The 13,321-nt window shown below is 39.4% G+C and overlaps 2 protein-coding genes across 2 annotated transcripts in view; one reads left to right on the top strand and one right to left on the bottom strand.

Moving 5' to 3' along the window:
• The window catches only part of LOC137976143 (transmembrane prolyl 4-hydroxylase-like), a 9,437-nt gene extending 6,750 nt beyond the window's left edge, over positions 1–2,687 (bottom strand). Inside the window, exons 1-4 of the mRNA XM_068823437.1 lie at positions 2,394–2,687; positions 1,252–1,333; positions 651–779; positions 181–260 (exon numbers count right to left, since the gene is read on the bottom strand). Of these exons, the coding sequence (XP_068679538.1) occupies positions 181–260; positions 651–779; positions 1,252–1,333; positions 2,394–2,573 (471 nt within the window). The 5' untranslated portion in view covers positions 2,574–2,687. The remainder of the gene's footprint in view (positions 1–180; positions 261–650; positions 780–1,251; positions 1,334–2,393) is intronic.
• Positions 2,688–3,820: 1,133 nt separating this feature from the next.
• LOC137993561 (transmembrane prolyl 4-hydroxylase-like) lies at positions 3,821–13,320 on the top strand. Its single transcript, XM_068839497.1, has 11 exons — positions 3,821–4,119; positions 5,139–5,220; positions 5,959–6,084; positions 7,273–7,346; positions 7,603–7,664; positions 8,100–8,134; positions 9,122–9,287; positions 10,299–10,356; positions 10,601–10,725; positions 11,383–11,473; positions 12,084–13,320. The coding sequence occupies exons 1-11, from the start codon at positions 3,937–3,939 to the stop codon at positions 12,390–12,392; spliced, it is 1,311 nt and encodes a 436-aa protein (XP_068695598.1). The 5' UTR covers positions 3,821–3,936; the 3' UTR covers positions 12,393–13,320.
• The last annotated feature ends 1 nt before the right edge of the window (position 13,321 follows it).

Here is a 13,321-nt window from a genome sequence, read left to right as displayed (position 1 = left end):
TTTCTCCATATGTTCCACCAAAGTCCAATAGACATCCAAATCCATGTTTTACTATTCTAGTCCAGTCAATAGTTTACAACATGCGCCAGTTCAACACATCGCATGTTGTATGTGCGCGCATAAAGCGTACAGATATCCGCTGATTAATCCCACGTAGTATCAACTTAGTATTCATCTAACCTCATCAATGGTAATGTTTCCGCTCAAGTCGAAGTCCCAGTTTTTATACAAGCCTTTGGGTCCAGTTGCTTTGCCATTCACTAAGAAACAAACCAACTTCATCAAAACAAAGGCATTTCACTGAAAGGTCAATTGCCACATTTTGTTTGACGACAACTTCTACTGACTAACCCTAACCCTAACGCTATTGCCTAAAGACGGTGTTGTATAGGCTTAGAGGGAAGGTTTGGGGTTGTTTCAGTATTTATTACCATTTCAAATAGGTCACAAGTCACAATGAACTCAAGCTCCTTACCTGGGTCTCTAAGAGACCCTGGGAACAATGTTACAACGAACTGTGACCTGTGAGCTGCGTTTTGTACCTGCCCGAACTTTGATTTACTTTTCTACCTAGATAAGTGCATGTTCAATACCAGCAGACGGAAAAACAACCAACTTCTTGCAAAAATTGTCGTTGCTCTATTACTTACGTTTTGGGTCAAACTTCCAGTTATCGATTTCTGTAAGTCCTCCTTTGGCCTCGCTTTTAAACAATTCATTTTCACTGGCCAACGATATGATATGGTCACATTCATCCTCAGATAGAAAGTCAGGGATTTCTGGGCGCGGTTCATGAAAAACAAACATACGCATGTAAATAAAATGCAAATCTAAAATGAATAGTCCTTATTCATCAACGTCTGGCGGTATATTTCAGCTCTGACAAGTCAGCTATATCTTCAAATCGGGAGTACAAGCGCGAAAAAAAAACCTTTCAAGGTAAAAAAAGACTATATATGAACGAAATCCTAGCTAAATATGATCATGGTGTCAACCCGGATAATAAGGAATGTTCGCCATTGAGTGTGGAAAGTGAGCAATTCTTTTGACCAATGCAACTGATAACGGTAGATGCAAATGGATGCTGGACATTAACCCTGGAGCCATACAAGCAGCCGACGGTGAGAGCGGTAAATGACTCGCAAGCAAGTACGTTGATTAACTCAAATAGTGCTAAAACTTTGTGTTCTAAGAACGGAAGATATCAAACGAGTGTAAAAATTAACGCAATTTCGATCCTGCGTTACTCACCGAACAGAAGTGGTCTCATAGCTCTCGTAATAAGGTTAAATTTGCCATGGTCTCCAAGGTCGACCACCTGTCTATGCCCAACCTATTGAAAAAAAAAATTGCCACTTTTACGAGGAATATGTATTTCCACGGTCTTCCACTATAGCCCTTCCATGCTGCCACCACACACACCACAGGTGAAACGTTACCGAAATGCCGAAAACCTGTTCACCAACCGCTAAAAAAACGCATGTTTTGTAACATGAGACAAGATATAAAAGTTACGAAAAACAAACCATGATAATGTAAAATTGAGCAATGAAAATGTTAATGTTTTAGAGAATAATTATACAGCTGTACTACAACACAAAACTAGTGACTTACAATGAAGAGGAAGCCCGATTTTTATTGGCTAGTCGTGCTAGTTACCATGGCGACACATGTGAAAGACAAAAATAACTTCACTGTGCGCGGTGAACTTATGATATCTTTAGTTAGTAAAAAGGAAATCCTAGTTGTATTTTATCAGTATTTATATATTATTCATCAATAATGTGTGCCCTTTGGAAAAAGCTCGCACATTTTTTAACATTATCTTTATTTCAGGATTCACGGAGACATGATTCTCATTTAGTTTTTTCCTGATGGCAACTTCTAGTTCATTGAAAAGCACTTTGTTGTTAACTGGTACCAGTTTTATGGATCAGTCTATTTGCCCAGGGGGCCATTGCTTATTTCATTTAAGTCTCTTTTTAAAGTAACTCCAACTATTGGATGACTTTCCTGTATAAGATATATTCACACATAAAGTAAAACTCGAATCACAAAATAAAATTGCTGTTGAACTCGCTTTCAAAGAGAGACTGCCAGATGTGAGCAGAGTCTCGTGCCATTGCATCTCATAATTCATAGGTGATTTTTTTTCGTATAGTCTGCCAGTAAGGTCGCCGGGGCCCTTATGCATATAAAATTCATTGTTTCTTTTTTGACTTTACAGAAAACAAAAGTCTTGAAATAAACAATGACCCTACACCGAATTCAAAATTCAATCAAAACATCAATTTCATAATTTACAATAAACAATTGGCTTGGCTCATTAAATCCAAAGAGAAAGCGTATATCACCGTTAATCAATATAGAAATCAGAATTTAGTGAGACCTACTTTAACTCCGTCAAGACGCTTTAGAACTCCTATTTCTCGTGGAATAAAGCAGGGTCCATCCATCGTTAAGCATGTGTCATCCTCACACTGCTCCGTCAAAGTTTGATCAACATTTGAATGACACTGTGATCCAAGAATGAGTGTTACAATAAAGAGAATCGATCCCAGGATAGGATTCATTTTTTCGAAAAATCTCTTAAAGAACCCCTTTGGTAAAAATTGTCATTTTTTCACTGTCATTGAAAGCCTTTTTAGGGGCAAATAAATAGTTAATCTGACATGGCCCTAGCAAGAAGTTTTAAATTTATTCACGGTGGTACCTGTCGTCGGAACCCGTAGTGGTGAAATGCACCACGACTTTTATTTATTTTATTTAATTCAATATTTATCCAGGGGCAACCAATTTAGCAGAGCTAGTTTAACGGCGACTGCCTCGAGTCGGCTGTGAGAAAAGGTTCGGCTAATCTAGTCAGTACAACGAGAAAACCTGAATTGTACGATATGATTTACTTTGCGACAACAATCTCTCGATGAGAGAAGATTCTATCCTTAATTTGTTCTTGCGACCCTAGACTAGTTCTGAAATATACGCAGTCGTGGTCATTGTATCAACATCTCTGAGACTGCGCAGAAGAGCTGGAAGTTTGTGACTTGATGACCTCGTGGTCGGGACAAGCCAGAGATCCGAATTCTCGGTGCTGACGGCAAAAATCTTTCCTTTTGAGCAAAAAAAAAATGTAGGATTAGATGCACATATTCCATTGTTATATCAATCAAAAGTAATTCGCATCAGAAGCATCACTTAGAGGCAAAACTGATCGGGAATGGCCAATGGTTATGGTTATGGTTCAGTTAGGATTTATATACCGCGCATATCATAAGGTCTCATGGCGGTTTACAATTCTTTCTCTAGGGTGAGATCGGACGTCAGCTTCTGCACCATTCTTCGACTCGTTTCCAGCTGAAAAAACGCGACCAAAATCCAACATAAAATCCACTGATCCGCGCAACCTTTGCCTCATGATTTAGTGTTCGCTTTTAACAGCATCACATCATGTTTTCTGAACCAAAGATTGTGTGTGTGAAAAAACACACCAGAAGGTTTGTTTTACACCAGAAACGGGTTTCAGAAAGTGTTTCTCGGCAAGTTCTTTAGGCTCAGTGAATACATGAAGCGAATTAAATAGAACGAAACAAGCAAGTGCAGTGCCACTGTTTCTCCAAAAATGCTATCATGATCAAAATGAAATTTCTCCTTGAACTATTAATAGGTTATCACAAAACACGTAGTGAGAACATATCCATCATCGAAAAAGCATTGCCACTTAATTCACAGAAAAACCATGTAAAGAGACAACAGATAGCCATTGAGGAGAATTGTTATTTTGATCTTCATCCTGACAGGGATAAAGTTCGGTAATTAATAATTAAAATCTCGAAGCGGCGATCACTAAGACAATATAGCGAGTGGATGATAAAACTTCTGGAAAATCTCCATTTTTGGGGAGTTTAACGCTCAGACGCTGTTCGGGTTGTTTTTAATATGGTTTTTCGATTGGGCTCTGTGTCAGTGTTATTAACATTTCTCGTAGCTATCAGCTGTAAATATGAAGGAGGAAAAGTCAATATGTCGTGTGATAATGGTGCTTGTGCAAGAAAGGCAGATCAAGGACCTTGTGTGATGGAAGACGACCAGCAGCGTCTCTTTAGATGGGAACCAATTAAGGTATACTAATCGATTTCCTCATTTTGGAAATTATCTCACAGATATACTCTCCACATTAATTAAAGAATAACTTAACTTGCGCGCTCCGTGTTTCTCACTGTAACAGAACCATGTTTGTGATACGGACCAATGTGTATAGTCTAATGTTTATTTGGACTCTTTCCAAGAGCAGCGACATACGGATAAGCTAGTAGAGATAGTCATTAAACGATTTTCGGGGCAGTAATTTTTCTGGGGGGCAAGCGTTCCACGACTTTTGTTCCTTCAATCTGATTTCATCCTTGATTTAATTAAGTATTCCTTGAAAATCAAATGAAGCAAACTTTTAAGCGTGAACGTCTCAAAATTTGAGATCGCGTTTTGTAAACACTTATTCAAAACATTGTTGCTTCATTTGTACTTTAAAGTAAATTACTATCCGCACTGACTGACTGACTCACTCACTCACTCACTCACTAAGCACTCAATCACTCAATCAATCAATCAGTCAATCAATCAATCAATCAATCAATCAATCGATCAACCAATTGATCAACCAATCGATCAACCTTAAGCTTATTGTCTAACGACTATTTTGCATTTTTTCTAATTGGAGAAATAAATAAAATGAAATAAAACCCACGCTCAATAACTCAATCAATTAGCCTGCAATCGCAGACGTATTTGCGGCGGAAATACGTCTGCGATTTCAGGCTATCAATCAGTTTGCTGTTAGCCAATGGTTATCGCAAAGACAGGCTGCGGCCTTCGGGATGGGTGTATAAAACGTGAAATAAAAACAAAACTTGTATAGAACTGATCTGACAACATCGGCATTGCGATTTGTGAGCGGTAATACCCCGAATGACACCTAGTGCTGTGGTAGCAAGATAAAGACACAGGGGTGCTCTTTGTTTTGCGTAAAATGATAATTACCGGCGGTGAGAAAAATCTCCATAGCACCTTCAAAATGTCCTTGGCATAAGAAACGTCAACAAGTTCACCACCGGTGTGGCATTTGATTCTTTTCTGTTTTGCAGAGAGGGCACGTTAGAGAGTTAGAGTTAGAACTTGGCAAAAAGTTCAAGATGATAACACTGGCGTCTAAGCCGGCGATATTTGGTAAGGAGTCCAATCTATTCATGACGCTATCATATTTGGTTAAATAATGACTACGTTTTTTTTCCTTTGGCTCTTGGCTGCGGTTCCACGGTGGTAGACAGCACACTCAGTCAGTCTTGGTTTCTGATTTAGACAATTGGAACCACAAGGCGTGCTTGCCGTAGATCGGACTATAACAGGCGGAATGATAAGGCTCGATATCTAAAATGGGCTAGGATACTCAAACCTCATGGCTCTCTTCAGCTCCGGGAGGGTTTATTGACAGGACCACTTTTATTCAGCCTGATTTACATTCATTGTGGAGATCTTAACTCTCTCATCTCTGGAATTAATTTTGATGATAACATTTCACAACTAACATAAAACAAACAAGACAAAGCACTGTCAACGATAAACCTACCTCAAATTAGTTGTCCATAAAACAAAGAAAGTCTTCTCTTTAGTGCAATCAGCCGCGGCATTTCATTGGTGGTTACAGCTGTCGGATTTTTCTGTCTCCCTTGTCTTGTCACCATTTTACCTCTCGCTTTTGGTACTAATTATTATTTCGAAAGACAGCATCTACAAACATTTGCCTGTACACAGTTGCGTATGCCTCCGGCAAAATACTTCGGACTCTCAGTAATAAACGATCTAAAGTTGATAGTTTTGTGTATTATTCCTAATTCCGATCGCCGCATCCAAGAGACTTGCGATCGTAAGGAACCGAGTGTTGGTGATTCTTTCCTTTTTTTGCAGAGCTTCCAGATTTTCTGAGCGAAGAAGAATGTCAGCATATTATTGACTTAGCTGAAATGTTTGGTCTTCACAGCAGTATAATGCACACTGATGAGTTTCAAGAAGAGCACAAGAGAGAAGTCAAAGGTATTCATGAAAACATATCCTTCGTTACATTCTTTTTCTAGCTGATGGTACGTTATAATCAAGCGTGATCGTTAGAATGTCACTGATAGAAAACGAAATTGAAGAAGTCGGTTTTTAAAGAAAATGATCTTTATATATGCCTTGAAAACATTCAAGCATTTTGAGACATAGTATACAGTATAAAGACCTCAAAACGTTTTACCATCATTTGAACATGACATTAGAAAGGCAGCACCTCTTTCTCAGATATTTCAGACTATTAGATTTTTTCTCGGCTAAAATCAGAATCTGAAATCCTCTGGACAAAGACAGGTGTACTTCCACCACAGCCAGATCCAAAACGCCGTTTACACGACAGAGAAATTGAGCGCGGACCCGACAAAAAAGTGGTAAGGACCGCATAATTTTGGCTGTTTACACGGATAGTGCGCATGCTTTACCTCGGATCGGACAAAGAGTGGGCTAAGGACCAAGTATGGAAGGCTGCGTTTACACTACACCTTTTGGAGTCCGGACGTATTTATAACATGACACTATACTGTGTACATATCCCTAGAAAGAAAAAAAAACAATCAACTGTTATCTATTTTTTTTTATTCAATACTTTTAGTAGTGGAATTCATTTTGATTTTACTGTGAGTTTACTTACCTCGATTTCCAGCAAGTTTCACTTTTAACTTCGTTGAGCACGGGCGTTTTTGTCCCTAGGACTTTTTCTTTTTCCAAGCTAAGCGGTATAGTTTCCTTTGAGAAGATATACGTACCGTCTCTACTTTCTCAATCGTCCATGAGGAGGAAGAATCCTTTCCGACTGTGAACTCCCTGCAGCCGCCATGTTGAAATCAACAGAATTCATAATGTCAACCAGAGCCACGCGGTTTTGTACTGCGCGTGCGATCAGCGAATTAATTACGCAAGCTGACGTAACGTAACGGTGAAGATACTGGTAAGGATCCGAGTTTTTTTTCGGGTTTAGCAGATCCCAAAAATACACGGGTCCGTGCCCATCTCGAAAAACATGATAGGCATAGTTTATACGGGCAAAAACGTGAGGTCCTTACCCGTTTTTTGAGGGGTCCGAACCCAATTTTTCTGTCGTGTGAACGGTCTTTAATTTGTTTAGTTTAAGACGGTACATACCATTTCTAAGGTGTCAAAATGACAATATTTTGTCGTCTTTATGCTCAGGTCATGCAAGTGGTGCCGCTGGAATATTTACTAGCTGGGACAAAAATATGGACACAACCATAACAAAAGACGAGGTCTGAGAAAGTTTGTGTTCTGTTCCTCTTTCCCAGAACCAGATATTAGGGTTTCTAATCTCTCGAGTAAATAAGTGTTTTTCCTAGTCGAATTCAACAAAGTGTAATATATATATATATATAAAAAAAAAAAAAAAACGATTGACTAACTAATTCTTGTTGACTGACTGACCACCACAACTGATTGACTTACTCAGGTCTGACTGAATGCTTGTCATCTGGCAGACTGATGGACTGGTTGATTGTTTCTTTTTAGGTTATACATTTCTCCCGGAGATACAAATTCCTCTATTTGACTTTAGGGGAAGTGGATGACATGTAAGTAAATCTAGTTGCTTCATTCTGATCAGGAAGCGAATGATTTTGGCGAGTTTCATATAAATTAAGGATTTATTAAACTTTGTGTTCCGCTAATATTCTTTGTCAGCAAGGACTTGAATGTAGTAACGGACATGGTGAGTGAAAACCCCGGTAAATGAATGAAGAAGTCGTAAGATCTCGATGATAATCCTGGGAAAATCGGCAAAAATCCAAGTGTCCGGCCCTTGAATGGAGTCAACCTTTTAGTTGATTGGACTGTATGGCTCTAAACTATTGGAAAGTCATAGTAGCGACGACGGTGGTTATTAAACTAGGCTGAACTGACAACATTCCTCGATTTTAGTTTTCATACTGCATGGTAGAATGGTAGGAATTTCGTAATGGTAGGATGTCAAACATACAAAGTGAGTTTTATTTCCACCTTTGATACAGGATAGAAAAACTCAAGATCAAAGCCTTTGATGATGGTATGATTTGCCTTTAATTCAGTCTAATTGGGTTAATATCACGATTTGACCTGGCACTGTCCGCATTCGTGCTTCATTCTTTGCCAGTTCTTTGAGCTGGTTTTCAGCGTCCAGCGACACACGCACAAGCACAACTACGCAAACTCGAGCCGTCTTCATCACTTTTGTTAAGACGTGAGACAGTAATTGGCCACACACCGGTGGCTCAGTTAGTTGAGCACCGAGCTGCCACGCAGGAGGTCGTGAGTTTGACTCCGGCAGGACCAACACTCAAGGTCTTAAAATAGCTGAGGAGAAAGTGCTACCGTTGTAACTACATCTGCAAATGGTTAGACTTTCAAACTTCTCAGATAAGGACTACCCCTTCTCATAAATATCTTCCATGTCATAAGTTCCCTGTGGGGCGTTAAAGAACGCATACGCTATTCGAGAAGAGTAGGGGATAAAGTTCCCGGTATTGTGACTGTCCTTTGCGAGTGTGTTCTCTCCAGCGGAAGTGGCCGGCTTGGCAGTGATGTCTCAAAAAGTCTTGTTGTGTATGAGGCCAACTAAGCACCTAAGCCACAAGTCAAAAGTGACTTTGCCGAGTGCTGGAAGATGTATACATGTATGTATAAATGTAGACGTCAGTAAGTTGCCTTCATTAAACTTCAGACCACATCAGAGTAACCCAAACCATGTCGTCTTGTCTGCTAACCCGGTTCAGTGTAATGTGAACTTCACTCGCGCTCCAAGCGCAACTGAGAAGAGCCATGCACAAACCCAGTAGCCCCTTGATTATTAGTTTTTTTAGGACAAAGACGGAAATTACCGGCAAGTTGATGAATCCGTGTATGTTGCTTGTGCTTTCACTTACGTCGATCGCCAGCGAAAACTATGCGTGGTTGAAATTTTGAAGACGCGCGATCGTTGGTAAGGTCCAGTTACTATTATGGACGACGGTTAATTCGATGAATCTGAACTCAATACACTTTTCATGCGTTTAAGGCGAAGTGACAATACAGGAGTTCAGAAAACTTCCAACAGCAGCCATGGATGCTTACATGAACAGACTCAAAGAAACGTCACCAATCCACAGAGAACGACACAGCAACCAGACCTGGATAGATCAGGGAATTTTTTCAAGTCAAATCTTGAAAAGACTTAGAAAAAGGTAAGCCTGGACAAAAATGCAGTGATTTTACTTAGAAGACATTAGTAAGACTTGACGATGACATCCAATAAGGACGCAATATTCTGTATCCAAAGTACAAAATGACCAATCACCGCCATGTATATACCACATTTTGCACTTGCAAGACAAATGAAATATAGTGTACCATTCTCCAGTGAGAGTGGCATATTGTTCCATTGCAAAGTCAAAGCAATACTGACTTGAGCTTCGTGCTTTAGGGGTAATCAGATACCTCGAAACAATTTAAAAAAACGGCTTGGAAACAAAGATTTTGGCCATTTTTTGAAACTTCTCTTGAAGCATGAATTTTCCCTTTTTTCATGTCCAGAGAAAATAAAGACCTCATTTCGTGCCACAATCCCCAGCGTGCTGCCTCTAGTGCATGAAATCATGCCCTTGTTATCGCTATTTCTTAACAATCATGGAAAACGACAAGCGTTTTCACCCGGCATGAAGGAATAAACTTTTTTAAAAATATTAGTCAAAATTTTTGTTTCCAAGCCGTTTAAAAGCACTCGACCTGCGGTCTCGTGCCTTCACGGTTTATTGGTGTGTAGATAGCGCAAGGAAGCACTCTCACTCGCTTTTGATATATTACATACCACCCATTCATTTCGCAGGCCAGATACGATGTACGCGTCAGGTCAGTATCGGTTTTGTAACGGCTCGGATCGCCTACTGCTTGGCATTTTAATTAAATACCCGTATGGACTGATTTTCCGCGTTTATCCTGTATGGATCCGTTACCTAAATTCCAGTGTGTTGAAGGCTGGACATGCGTAGAATACTCCACCCACGATAACTTCCGAAACACCTGACTAACTAGTGCGTATAAGATTACGAGCTAGGGGCTCAAGACAGTGAACTTTATAGTCTCCCTGAAAAATTCAAATTTCTCCTGTATGCTTTCATGTTCACGTATCGCTACTTATTTTATCAAAAGACGATGTTTTCGTGTCCATTTTTTTTTACCTCTCAAATTTGTCGCAGAGTTACAAACCTAACCAAGCTCCCAGACCGTATTATCCGGGGCAGTGAGCCTCTCCAAGTAAGTATCAAAATATTTGCAAATATTTTTTTTTGTTTTACATTGTCCTGAATTTGATCTGAACTGAGCGGACGTCATAGCAAAACTCATAGGATGGGATTAAAAGGACTAAGCTGTATTTTTGCCTTTAATTTAATTTACGCCTGCACGAATTTATTTAACTGAATTTTCATCAATTGCAAGGAAAGGTACAATTTTCACAATTACAACCAACACCTCACGTTGATAATTTACTATTGTATAGGTGGTCAGGTATGGTGCGTTTGGCCATTACAATGTTCACCACGATGCGCAACCAATAGAAAGCCACTCACACCTTAAATGTTGCCATTTGAATGTCACAAAAGTGCCAAGCTGCCGGCTCTGTAGGTAAGGCAAAGCTTTCAGTCCAATTTGCCAATACAAAGCTTTTTTTTCAAAATAGAAACCATCAATATCACAATCAATAACGACTGATATCCTCTGTAAGGGTATGCGATCGGCGTTAACATGTGAGTGGTACAAAGCTACAAAGAACGCGACGTCGACTATCAAATTCTGGGGATGTACGCAGGTTGCTCGTGGCTTAGAAAAAACTCCTTCATACAAAACTGAAAGCCAGTTAATCATACCAGCAGTTGCTGACCGGCCGTATGTACATGTAATGCCTGTCTAGTAGCGTTTACGCTTAAGGAACGAGCTGCAAAAAAGGAGAAACATGCTGTTTTTCGTGCATTATTTCAGTTGATGACCAAATATATGCATCATATATCAACTTAAAAAGGGCTGTTTTGGCTTGCATGTCAGATCATTAGTTGTATTTGTTTTCTTTTTCTTTTTTATATGTATCTTGTGCAATGTATTAAACTTCTGTTGTGTTAAATAAAAAAAACTTATTTAAAAAGGGTAATAATAATAAGTTGCAAATGCAGTCCATCGATCAGTGTGGCGCTATGAGAAACCTGCTGAATATCAGTTTGCATGCTAGTCATCGGAGAACAGTGGCTGCGTCCAGTTAAACCACTACTTATTTTATTCAATTTTAAGGTACATTACATTGCTTTATTATTTGAATGATGTCGAAGATGGAGGAGAGACTGCTTTTCCAGTTGCGGACAATGAAACTTTCAATCAGCAGGTACTAAGTAATGGAATCCGGCATAGTCAAAATGATGTGGTGGCAAATTAACCATGCAGGCAAAAGTGCCAGATGACCTATCAAATTTAAAAGCATGATCTGTGTACTCACCTCTGACTCTCTTCAATTTCGGGATCCAGTGATCTAAGGACAACTTCCTAGCCTGTCCAACTCGCACAAGCAAACAATTGGAAGCTGATAATGTCGAAACTATCTAATAGATTCTTTTGTAAGCTGATGAAATCTGAGAAGAAAAAGTTCTTTTTTTTTAAACTTTACTAGAAACTCGCTCGAATTTCCTGTAGGCGACCAGCTTAAATTACAGGCACTATTTCGTCTTCCCAAGGATGGTCCCTTACAAGAGCTTTAAGTGTATCAGCACTATAAAGGAATGGATACCAAAGGCCTGAGAAGTCAGTGGTCTTTTTAAATCCCCAGTCCAGAAAGAGGTGGGATCGACAACCCTATGGCATGAATCGCCATAGCAGGAAATTCCCATTTTTCAATACTATTCCCCAAAGCAGAGAGGTCTGTCAGCGAAAAACAAAAAAGCACACGTCAAGATAACAAGCGTTAACATGTTAATTTCTTTTAATTTCTTTCCCTTCAGTTGTACGTAAAAACAATGGAAGACGATAAATTTAACCTCATGGAATTTTGCTACGATGGGAAGTTGATAGTCAAGCCGAAACGAGGCAAAGCAATTATGTGGTACAATCACTTTGTAGACGAAGCTACCGGCTGGCTGGGCGAACGGGATGACTACACTTTGCACGGGGGTTGCGGAGTGAGGAAAGGAATCAAATGGATTGCAAACAACTGGATCACAGCCCCGGATGCTTCTCTCGCACATATCAAAAGTAGTTTTGAGGTCGCCGACGAAAAACTGTTAGAACAACATAAAAAATCAACGAAATAATTGTAATTAGTTCAAAAAATGTTCTAGAAATATGCAAAATTTCTCAAAAAAAAAAAAATCACATAGGTTAAGAACAGGAAATAAAGACCGAAAGCTCTTTATCCACTGTAACTGAACAACCTGCAAGTTTCGTCGAGTTCAATTGCGGACTGCCAATATATCTTATTCGCTGTGCATATTCCCCAGTGTATATTACGTGAGAATACTCTCGCCGGAGAGATTTATTATATGAGTTTAATGATCTGTAAAGGGAAAAGAAAACGTAGAAGCTAATCAAGCATATTCAAATTTTAAGCTCAACTTAACAGTCGAAAGTTTCGCTTTCAAACTGGCTGAAATGCACTTTTTTCCGACAACCTGACAAAATGTGCTCTTGTATCTTCCTTTGGTCAACGTTAAAGTTTTAAGCAGGCTATTTCTCCAATACAATTAGTCTTATAATAGCGATGGGGTCACAAAGCCGGCAGAGCAAGCCTCTATTTTCTTCTCCAGTAGAATAAAAAATGAATAGCTGACCAAAAATTGTAGAAAAATCCATCTGCTGGCATTATTGGATTTAGACGAAGACACCTAATATTTCGTAGGGAGGTTCTTTTGTGAACACTGTTGGTGCTCCAACGTCCTAAGAAGTTCATCAACAGAGGTTTAGAACAGAAGAAAGTCATATCATTTATGCTATCTAAATCTTGCCGAATTGCGTCAAAAATTAATGCAAGTAAATAACGTAGCCCTTTACAGTCGAGCGCGGTCCCTTGAACTCGTACCGCATTCTGCGAAACAACTGACCGTGTTTTTTACGCATGCGCAGCGAATCATGGTACAAGCACCGTCTACACAAACCACCATATGATTGGTTAATCGTATCCATTTACAATTCAATTTAAACTTAGCGAAACGAGCAATGTAAATTAATCCCGTACTAATAACAA

This window comes from Montipora foliosa, chromosome 1 (genome assembly GCF_036669935.1).
Source record: "Montipora foliosa isolate CH-2021 chromosome 1, ASM3666993v2, whole genome shotgun sequence".
Taxonomy (NCBI): domain Eukaryota; kingdom Metazoa; phylum Cnidaria; class Anthozoa; order Scleractinia; family Acroporidae; genus Montipora; species Montipora foliosa.
Note: the sequence above shows the minus strand (reverse complement) of the source record. Positions and strands in the feature narration are given on the sequence as shown.

What these genes read in the sequence shown, in the direction of transcription:
- LOC137993561 (XM_068839497.1), top strand. Translation starts at nt 3,937, where the DNA reads ATGGTTTTTCGATTGGGCTCTGTGTCAGTGTTATTAACATTTCTCGTA. An exon ending in TTAGATGGGAACCAATTAAG is followed by an intron (nt 4,120 to 5,138) that starts GTATACTAATCG and finishes TCTGTTTTGCAG; the next exon opens with AGAGGGCACGTTAGAGAGTT. An exon ending in GTCTAAGCCGGCGATATTTG is followed by an intron (nt 5,221 to 5,958) that starts GTAAGGAGTCCA and finishes CTTTTTTTGCAG; the next exon opens with AGCTTCCAGATTTTCTGAGC.